The sequence below is a fragment of the Seriola dumerili genome, unplaced genomic scaffold (genome assembly GCF_002260705.1).
Source record: "Seriola dumerili isolate Sdu_G_001 unplaced genomic scaffold, Sdu_1.0 BDQW01000003.1, whole genome shotgun sequence".
NCBI classification, from domain to species: Eukaryota; Metazoa; Chordata; class Actinopteri; order Carangiformes; family Carangidae; genus Seriola; species Seriola dumerili.
The window spans coordinates 4513694-4524578 of NW_019174258.1; the positions used below are offsets into that span (position 1 = coordinate 4513694).

The 10885-nt window shown below is 40.1% G+C and overlaps 2 protein-coding genes across 4 annotated transcripts in view; one reads left to right on the plus strand and one right to left on the minus strand.

The window, feature by feature from the left end:
- Positions 1 to 4153, minus strand: part of sccpdh (saccharopine dehydrogenase (putative)) — a 14371-nt gene extending 10218 nt beyond the window's left edge. Inside the window, exon 1 of the mRNA XM_022741093.1 lies at positions 3874 to 4153. Within this exon, the coding sequence (XP_022596814.1) occupies positions 3874 to 4072 (199 nt within the window). The 5' untranslated portion in view covers positions 4073 to 4153. The remainder of the gene's footprint in view (positions 1 to 3873) is intronic.
- tfb2m (transcription factor B2, mitochondrial) lies at positions 1924 to 10852 on the plus strand. 3 transcript variants are annotated; one of them, XM_022741081.1, is made up of 10 exons: positions 1924 to 1937; positions 5212 to 5575; positions 6216 to 6399; positions 6536 to 6627; positions 8050 to 8203; positions 8634 to 8782; positions 9081 to 9170; positions 9370 to 9429; positions 9517 to 9665; positions 9887 to 10852. In XM_022741081.1, the coding sequence occupies exons 2-10, from the start codon at positions 5288 to 5290 to the stop codon at positions 10074 to 10076; spliced, it is 1356 nt and encodes a 451-aa protein (XP_022596802.1). In that variant the 5' UTR covers positions 1924 to 1937; positions 5212 to 5287; the 3' UTR covers positions 10077 to 10852. The 3 variants fall into 3 exon arrangements, with proteins under 3 accessions (XP_022596802.1, XP_022596787.1, XP_022596794.1); XM_022741066.1 differs by lacking the exon at positions 1924 to 1937 and adding an exon at positions 4446 to 4591; XM_022741073.1 differs by lacking the exon at positions 1924 to 1937 and adding an exon at positions 4446 to 4587.
- The last annotated feature ends 33 nt before the right edge of the window (positions 10853 to 10885 follow it).

The window sequence follows — 10885 nt, forward strand, 5'->3', positions numbered from 1 at the left end:
GTTGGATTAAATGTCTTGCATGTACTAGAAATACTGTAAGGATCTTGCAAAAACAACAGAAGCTGTTTTTAAACATGACACTATAACTGTCAAGGTTTCAGTTGTAAGGGACAAACTGCAGTCTTCAGTGCTCACTGAATGACTAGATTAGCTGATTGTCGGGGCTGTGTGTGTCGTCATGGACAGGGACTGTACAGTTAGCGGGTATGTTCCATCAGCTGTTGTACACTCCCTGAAGAGCAAGCTGTAGAGGAGGGGACAACAGAATGACTAGCTAATCCTCTGGAAACCCACATTACTGCATGACAGCACAATAGCTCCCTGGTTTTGATCTGGTGATGGACTTACTTTTCCATGTTTACAGTGTTGCATGGATACAAATCATCAACCTGGAAAATTACTGGCATACTGGCAAGAGTAAATGTTTGTTACATAGACCATATAGTGTATTATTTGCATGCAGGTCAATTATATTTCTTTTTCTGTTAGAGCTGAAATACCTAAATAAATCATTAATTAATTAGTAGAGAAACAGGAAGCCAATGACTAAGTATTATTATAATTTACTAATAATTTAAGAGGTTTAAATTAGCAAAAGGCAAAAGGTTTGATATAGCTTCTCAAAAAGAGATTTTCTTGTGTTTCTCTGTTATTCGTGATTGTAAATTGAATATCTTTGACTTTGACAGTTGGTTGGACTAACCAGGATGCATGAAGATGTCACCATGGACTCTGGGTGATGGGTGTTTTAATGCTTTCTGCCATAAATTGTACATGAACAATCATTAACATATCAACATCAATCATACGTTATACAGTGAATCAAGATGATCATCTGAAATATACCACTAATAGTCTGAATGAATAATCATCAACCATTAACTGCTTACCGTCTCAGCAAAGTAAAGAGTTAATTTCTGTTCATTAATGTAAAAACATTTACATTTTATGCTTATCTGTTGCAACCTAGCTTACACTTTGGAGTTCAGTCAAAGTTTAGGGTCAAAGTCATGTCAAACTTATCATTATCAGCATTATCACTTGGATAGATTTGTCATCTTGAGTTAAGCAATTTCCTTTCCCGAAAAAACACGTATTCTTGGAAAATGAGTTCACCAGATACATATCCCTGCACTCGAGGTTATCTTGCTAAACAAATGAATTAAAAAGCTGTCCCTGCTGCAACACGCACGTATACTAAGACTGTTCAGGTACATACTGAGGACTCCGGCGGCCTGCTCCACAACTTTTTCCAGCTTCTGCTTGCTTCTGCCCGCCACGGCCCACTTCAGGTTCCCCTTCGGACCCTCGGACACAGTCCGTGCCACTTCCTCCCCACACAAACTGCCCGGTGAAGCCAGAGGCTCCGAAGATAACCAGGTGGTAGGCCTGCTAGAGGGATGTCTCAACATGCGCCATGGTGACAGGAGACAGGCTGGAGTGGCTCACCTCTCTGCTGGACTCGGTCTGACTGACTGACGGGGAGGACCAAACTGGTTTTAACGCCTCTGCTTTCTGTACTTTCCCTAGCAACATTATGCTAATATTGCTAACTGTGTTATTAACAGAAGCAGCGGTAGTTCATAGCCACCGAAACAATACGTGTAATGAATGTGCATTGTGTGAATTGTGTATTTACTGAATAACTTGTATTTTTCTGGTTATACATGTCCTATTTCCACATTTAGATTTTTTTTTATCATTCGCTTATCAGCGCAACAACTTCCTCGAGTTTTTGATTGGTTCTCGCAGATGTCGCCTATCAATGACGACATTCAGATGCGCCAGCAACACCATGAGACAAGCATTGCAAAATGAATGAGGGTCAGGACGATCGGCTCAAATGTCACGGAACGTTTGTCAGCAAACAGATCGCCGACAGCCTGTCCTTAAAATCACTTCTGTCATAGAATTGGGACATATAAGATATTCTGCAAGTAGGTATTATGCGTTTCTCCCGGTGAAACTACATTAAATGCATTTGAGCCGTAGCTTTGAGTGGCGTTAGCGCACGGCTAGCCAGTGATACTATCATCAGTCCCTTCATATTGTTTACCACCTTTATGTAACATCAGCGTTGTTATTTTGTGCCCTCTTTGGCCAAGAACCAACGTTTGTGACCTTACAGGGTCAGGGAAGGACAGTGAACACCTCTCCGGTGAGGCCGACAGAGTTTGAGATATTAAATGTTACAGAGAAGAAGTTTGCCCACGTGCTAACAGACCAAACTGCGACATTGTGACACGCAGTTGTTACGGGAGGTTTTGTTTACATTCATTAATCCAATCTTAGTATGATATCTACGGTCGATTTTTTTTCTTTTTTTTTCTTTCTAAATTTTAGCCATCATATTGCCCCTTTTTAAATGGGACAGTTAAACAATCAGCTAGATGTTAGAATAGTTTTTGAGAAAGTATTCGCAAGTTACCAAAGTATTCTGAAAATTGATAGAACATGTTTAATTGTAAATTAATGTCTCTTAAAATCTATGTAAAAGTCAAAGAATAAACAGGACTAACACTGGTCAGTGAGAATACGTAGTAGGGTAATAATAGTATTGCATGAAAATATGTGAGGAGAAAAAAAAAAAAAAAAAAAAACATGATAAAATACAGGAACACAGATATGGTCTGTGTTGGATTAAATGTCTTGCCATGTACTAGAAATACTGTAAGGATCTTGCAAAAACAACAGAAGCTGTTTTTAAACATGACACTATAACTGTCAAGGTTTCAGTTGTAAGGGACAAACTGCAGTCTTCAGTGCTCACTGAATGACTAGATTAGCTGACTTGTCGGGCTGTGTGTGTGTCGTCATGGACAGGGACTGTACAGTTAGCGGGTATGTTCCATCAGCTGTTGTACACTCCCTGAAGAGCAAGCTGTAGAGGAGGGGACAACAGAATGACTAGCTAATCCTCTGGAAACCCACATTACTGCATGACAGCACAATAGCTCCCTGGTTTTGATCTGGTGATGGACTTACTTTTCCATGTTTACAGTGTTGCATGGATACAAATCATCAACCTGGAAAATTACTGGCATACTGGCAAGAGTAAATGTTTGTTACATAGACCATATAGTGTATTATTTGCATGCAGGTCAATTATATTTCTTTTTCTGTTAGAGCTGAAATACCTAAATAAATCATTAATTAATTAGTCGAGAAACAGGAAGCCAATGACTAAGTATTATTATAATTTACTAATAATTTAAGAGGTTTAATTAGCAAAAGGCAAAAGGTTTGATATAGCTTCTCAAAAAGAGATTTCTTGTGTTTCTCTGTTATTCGTGATTGTAAATTGAATATCTTTGACTTTGACAGTTGGTTGGACTAACCAGGATGCATGAAGATGTCACCATGGACTCTGGGTGATGGGTGTTTTAATTGCTTTCTGCCATTAAATTGATACATGAATCAATTCATCTCAACATATCAACAATCAATCATACAGTTATTACAGTTGAATCAAAGATGATCATCTGAAAATATACTCACTAATAGTCTGAATGAATAATCATCAACCATTAACTGCTTACCGTCTCAGCAAAGTAAAGAGTTAATTTCTGTTCATTAATGTAAAAACATTTACATTTTATGCTTATCTGTTGCAACCTAGCTTACACTTTGGAGTTCAGTCAAAGTTTAGGGTCAAAGTCATGTCAAACTTATCATTATCAGCATTATCACTTGGATAGATTTGTCATCTTGAGTTAAGCAATTTCCCTTTCCCGAAAAAACACCAAGTATTCTTGGAAAATGAGTTCACCAGATACATATCCCTGCACTCGAGGTTATCTCTGCTAAACAAATGAATTAAAAAGCTGTCCCTGCTGCAACACGCACGTATACTAAGACTGTTCAGGTACATACTGAGGACTCCGGCGGCCTGCTCCACAACTTTTTCCAGCTTCTGCTTGCTTCTGCCCGCCACGGCCCACTTCAGGTTCCCCTTCGGACCCTCGGACACAGTCCGTGCCACTTCCTCCACCACAAACTGCCCCGTGAAGCCAGAGGCTCCGAAGATAACCAGGTGGTACGGCCTGCTAGAGGATGTCTCAACATGCGCCATGGTGACAGGAGACAGGCTGGAGTGGCTCACCTCTCTGCTGGACTCGGTCTGACTGACTGACGGGGGAGGACCAAACCGGTTTTAACGCCTCTGCTTTCTGTACTTCCCTAGCAACATTATGCTAATATGCTAACTGTTATTAACAGAAGCAGCGGTAGTTCATAGCCACCGAAACAATTACGTGTAATGAATGTGCATTGTGTGAAATGTGTATTTACTGAATAACTTGTATTTTTCTGGTTATACATGTCCTATTTCCACATTTAGATTTTTTTTTATCATTCGCTTATCAGCGCAACAACTTCCTCGAGTTTTTGATTGGTCCTCGCAGATGTCGCCTATCAATGACGACATTCAGATGCGCCAGCAACACCATGAGACAAGCATTGCAAAATGAAGTGAGGGTCAGGACGATCGGCTCAATGTCACGGAACGTTGTCAGCAAACAGATCGCCGACAGCCTGTCCTTAAAATCACTTCTGTCATAGAATTGGGACATATAAGATATTCTGCAAGTAGGTATGTATGCGTTTCTCCGGGTGAAACTACATTAAATGCATTTCGAGCCTTAGCTTTGAGTGGCGTTAGCGCACGGCTAGCCAGTGATACTATCATCAGTCCCTTCATATTGTTTACCACCTTTATGTAACATCAAGCGTTGTTATTTTGTGCCTCTTTGGCCAAGAACCAACGTTTGTGACCTTACAGGGTCAGGGAAGGACAGTGAACACCTCTCCGGTGAGGCCGACAGAGTTGAGATATTAAATGTTACAGAGAAGAAGTTTGCCCACGTGCTAACAGAGCAAACTGCGACCATTGTGACACGCAGTTGTTACGGAGGTTTTGTTTACATCATTAATCCAATCTTAGTATGATATCTACGGTCGATTTTTTTCTTTTTTTTTTCTTTCTAAATTTTAGCCATCATATTGCCCCTTTTTAAATGGGACAGTTAAACAATCAGCTAGATGTTAGAATAGTTTTTGAGAAAGTATTCGCAAGTTACCAAAGTATTCTGAAAATTGATAGAACATGTTTAAATGTAAATTAATGTCTCTTAAATCTATGTTGCTGTTTCTCAAAGCAGATCGTTGTTCATCTTGACATCTCTTATTCCTTTTCCTCCCTGTTCTCTCTAGGCAGTGACGTCTTTGAGACGTCCTTAAATCTCCCTCCACCCTTCCCCCTCTATAGTTATACATCCACTGGTCCACCATGTCCATCCAGATCTGTAGAGTAGTGCAGCTGGTGATGCACTCTGCTTGCTGCAGGACTGTCAGAAGTAGATCCTGTTTGCGCAAGGCAGTGTTGACCCCTGTGGGTCCCCCTGGTCCCTGTGTTCCTGGAGCTCCAGTGCTTCATAGAAGGGCTTACAGCCTGGACTCTCTGTCTTCGGGTCCTGGTCGGCCGGCACATGGTCCGAGTTTACAGCAGCCCCACACAGAGGGGACTTCACCTTCCGCACCACTTTCGCCCAGGTACCTGTCTGCTGCGGCTGTACAGGTAGGCAGTTATCTTTGGCTTTATATTTTTCCGGACACTAATTTTCAACTGCATTGTAGTGTATGTAGAACTAATGACATACATAACCTCTCTGATATCGATTTACTGATGTTTCTGCTTCTGTACCTTTTTCCTTTATGTATTAATTGGGTTTAAAGTTGTGGGGAAAGTTCTGTCTTTAAGGAATTTTCTTATATTGGCAAAAAAAGTGGTATTTGTATGATATGTTTGCAATGGAGACACAGTATGAAAACAGACATGAAAATAGATAAAAGGAAATCTATTTAAAGGCAATTTTCCCCCTGCTAACTGTGGTTAGGATGACTCTTTTTTGCTGTATTCCTATCAACGATGTACATGAATTTGCTGTGTTCTGTGTGTGTCTGCTGCTGCAGTGCCCCAGTTTTGCCTCAGGTGCCATTAAAGTTTTAATTGATGTGGTTTTAGCTAAAAAAAGTGAATAAATATTGATGTTTTCCTGGTTACTTGAATTACTTTGTGTGAGGAGAAAATGCATGCATTGGAAAGGAGCTTGGCTTTATGCAATAAGCTATGAAAAAAAAATAGTGGGTGAAAAAAATTTGTGAGCTTTTTCACTTGTTGATTTTCAAACTCTATATGCATTTATGTGTTTCTCCAGGGCCAGTGTCGTCCACTATGTCAGTATAACTTCCTGGACCTTGCGGAGGTAGAGGAGAATTTACTCCGTGCTATGGCCTGTAAAAAAATCAGACATCTCATAGTGGACCCAGACCTGGCTAAACTGGTAACGCAGCATCTAGGACCTGAGGATTCTAAAGCTGTTATCTTCGAATGTAACCCAGGTATGAATTTATACAATGTTTACATCAGTGAAACACAGAGGTGGACTTGATTTTTTGTTCTTCTGCAAGTGCATTTCATGTGCAACTTTCATCTAATTTGACAAACTAAACATTTTTTCTTGTCTGTCTCTCTTAGGTCCTGGGGTGTTGACCAGGACACTGCTAAATGCTGGAGCTCAGAGGCTTGTGGCTCTTGAAGGGGACAGGTTCTTCCTGCATGACCTACGGGTAACACAAACATCTCTAAGAATCAAACAACTTTTTGTATCATTACACAAATCTTAAATGGATATTTTGATGTATTTGATGTGGTGCTGTGTGAGGTACTTAACTTATAGTCAGTGTATTACCTGCAGTAGATTCGGATTGGCGAGTTCCATCTTTGGAGAGGCAGCCAGGAATACCAGCACAAAAGCTGAGAGATGTACTACTGTGGACAGGCACAGCTGCAAAACATGTGTTTTAGCCCCTTTTAAAAAAAAAAAAAAAAAAAAAATGCCTGCAAAAAAAGCCAATATCAGTTGAAGTGTACACTATATTTTGAATACTTTCACTGTTTTATCTTGCCGTCAAACAGCCCTTTCCTTTGGCACTACAAAATGTAGTTTTGGGATTTTGGGATCTTTTGACCTACTGTATTTCTGCGCAGAAGCACACCTACGCCACTGTATCACACTGTAGAGCAGTTGTTTGAGTGGTTTGTGGAAATGACGACAAATAAAATAAAATAAAAATGAGTGATTATGATGGCACAGACAAAATGTCATTGTGTGTGGAGACAAAAGGATACTTTTATGAGCAAGAGTATACAGCAGAAGAACTTTCGCAAATGCAGAATGAATGAGCTGAAACAGAGAAAAGGGAATTTTCTGGGGAAGCTGGAGGCCAAAAAAAGAGCTCACATGCACTACCTGGTGGTGCAGATGTGTGAACTGTAAGCCCATGCCCATGGACCCGGACAGCTGCTGCTGTAATGAGGGGGACTTGGTTACAACACAACTTCGGGATCTTTCTGAATCAGAGAATGCCAGCATCTCACATCCAGTCTGCATCAACAGCCATCCATTTTCCTGCCTTAGTGAATGCTAAATGAATGCTGAATACAAACACGTGCCATCTTAGAAATGTTTACAAAAGTGAAGTTCAGCTTTGTCAGACTCAAACAGCTGATCTACGGCGTACCTTTGGCATAGGAATACAGTAGTTTAATGGTTGAGAAAATGTAGTACCAAAGGAAAGGGCTTTTTGATGGCAGATAAAGCGGTGAAAATATTGAAAATAAATCATACACCTCAACTGATATTGACTTTTTTCGGTGGCCTTTTTTTTTTTTAAAGTGGCTAAAACACAGTGGCTCAAACACATTTTTGTGGCTGGCTCTGTCCACAGCAGCACATTACTCAGATTCTGTACCAGTGTTCTTGGCTGCTTCTTTAAACAGGGAGTGCTCTGATCCAAATGTACTGCAGGTAATACACTGGCTATAGATAAGTACTTCACACAACCTCAAGTCAAGTAACCCAAACTATCACTTTCACCAATCCCGAGTTCTAATCCAAATCACTGTATATATCTGGTGTTGTGTCTTCAATTAGTCTTTTTTTCCTTGAGGTATCAATGAGACAAATAAATGATGTTTTCATGTTCTAGGAGTTGGAAGGTCGTCTTGATGGTCAGCTAGAGGTGGTTCACTGTGACTACTTTAAGCTAGATCCCATTGGCGGTGGAAACCTGAGACCCCCTGTCATGTTCACTGACAAACTGTTCACTGATCTGGGAATATCAGAAGCTAATTGGACCGATGGTGAGAAAAAAACATGCACACAAACAAACAAACAGTGCAGCTGACCTAAGACACTGCAGTGTTGCAAATTCACTCTTTCATGTATACACAAAGGGGATTTTGTTCCTTTAGTTGAGCCTCTCTGGCTGTAAACAAATCTTACCTCTTTCATACAGTAAATATTATCCTAACAATTCTTTACCCCACTGTAGATACCTAAAACTTTTGATTATTGGAACCTTTTCAGCAGCTCGCTGGTTTCAAGCATTTAGACAAGTTTTTACAATCAATAAAGGTTTGGAAAAAATGACATCACATTGCATCAGTGTAATGGTTTGGTATGTAGCTTTTATGCTATAACACACTTAACTGAATGAGCACTGTGCATTGAATAGTGTTACATCCCTCTAAAGTGTGTTTTGGTAATGTATTCATGTGTGTGTCTCTCTAGACATCCCAGTGAAGGTGGTGGGTATCCTGCCTCAGCATAATGAGCGTGGCATGCTGCTGAAGATGGTTTATGCTTTGTTTGAACGGCTGTCTGTCTTCAGATACGGAAGGATAGAGCTCAACCTCTTCATGAGCGAGAAGGAATACCTGGTAAAAGAATGACAGCCTTTTAACCTCTTATCTGCAGAAATGAAGGAGGAGTATCAGTCAGTCTACTGCTCACAGCATAACCTGATGTGTGTGTTTGTCTGCAAGAGGATGAAGATGGTTACACTTGTCCTCCCACATACTGTCAGCTCAGATCTACACTTAATTACTAACAATGCTGACAGTGACAACACATTCACTAGTTGATACTGAGGGTAGACTGGTGTGTGGAATATTAAATTAATCCATAATCTGACAGTTTTTTTGATCCTTGTGTAAAATATTTAACTATTATTTTCAGAAACTGGTGTCACGTCCAGGTCAAATGATGCACTACAGAGCCTTCAGTGTCCTCTGGCAGATGGCCTGTGATATCGACCTACTGCACAAGGTACAGTATGATGGAGGGTGGCAAATAACATTATTTTAGGTATTTAAAAAAATGATACAGGGCTTAATTTTATGATACTTCCTTGAAGCTAATGCGTGGGATCATACCACAAAAAAATTATACACTTTCCACACATTTTTGACATAAATAGGACAAATGAGTCTTCTAGTTGTCAACCTCCTTATCTTTGTCTTTGCAGGAGCCCTGGGAGTCATTTGTGATTTCTTCAAGACAGAGTGTAGCTGATCGTAAAGGCAAGGTAAGGAAGAAAACAGACTCAGTAATAGCTATGTAAACTTGATTGGTGTCGCACATTTAATACAAGCCCCCCCCCGTCTCCCTTCAGCTTCCCAATGACCACCTGTGCCTGGTGCGTCTGCGTCCAAGGGCTGATCTGTTTTCTGCAGGCCTTACTCCCTCTAACGCTTCAACTCTGCTGATGATGATCAAACAGTGTCTGGCAAAGAGGAAGGTCAAGCTCATCGAGAGGCTCAAGTAAACAACGTGCAGACACACACACACACACAAAGTTCTTTAAGCAGGTGTACAGGCTTTCACACACTGCTCTTCTTGCATCAAACAACTGTGGAAGACGTGCAGACACAACAAGTGCCTCAATACTGTAGTAATGTTATAGGCTGTTGCAGTTGACATATCTTCTGAGCTTGTTTTCCTCTTGCTTATTCTTCCTCTTTGGTGCTTTTTTTTTCTTCTAGTCTCTGGTCACCAGATAGCGGGAGTAAGCTGTTATCGGAAATGGGTATGCAGGAGGACATTCTGACAGGACACGTATATCCAGAGGAGTATCTCCAATTGTTCCAGTTGATGGACAAGAGTCAGGAGTTCACACAGAGTTGGCTTTATGAGGAGATCCTAGAGAACACACAGAGAGAAGGTTGGGGCTAACAGACAAACAGGTCAAATGTATAGATTTATGCAATTAAAACACAAAGAGGTACATAAAAACATGTATAATATAATGGTGGTGTAATGTAAAAAAAGAATAATATAATATGTGATGTAATGCAACATGGGACATTTATGCATAAAGGAAGTCATAAAATAGTAATAAATGTCAATGAAATGAACTCAACTTGACTGCATAAATATTTTTGTTACTGAAATGATGAAAATGTTGACTAACTGTACTTTAGGACAATGGAGAAACACCTTCAAATGACCCCCACTTTGTACTGTAGCAGCAATGGTTTATTTTGGGCCCCCACAAGATACTGCATGTAATCCACTTTTCATCCAACTGATTATCAGTACACAAAGAATGAAGAAGCACAACGGCAGCATTTCAAAGCTGGCTGAAAAAAATGCTAGTGGATGCACCAGATCATGCAAATCATATTATTTTCATTCAGAAATGGGTTTGTACTGTTCATGAAGTAGAGTGTGCATTGTCACAGAAGCTTCACAGAACATAATTCTACATGTATATTGTATTGCCAAACTGATGTCTTGAGGGGAGTACTAGTGCAGTAAGTGCACAGCAAGAAGGATTGCATATGTAAAGGAGTTTTTCACTGTATAGCCTCATGTAAATTTTTGTATATTCATTGTGAGCAAATAAGCTTGTGTACCTGGCCAGAATGTCATGCTCTAAGCAATGTATAAGCTGTGTGTCTAATATATAATTCTTTTTTTTAAATCATTAAATCTGAATTTTGATAATATAGTGTGGGGGAGAGATTGATTTTGGGCCTGTT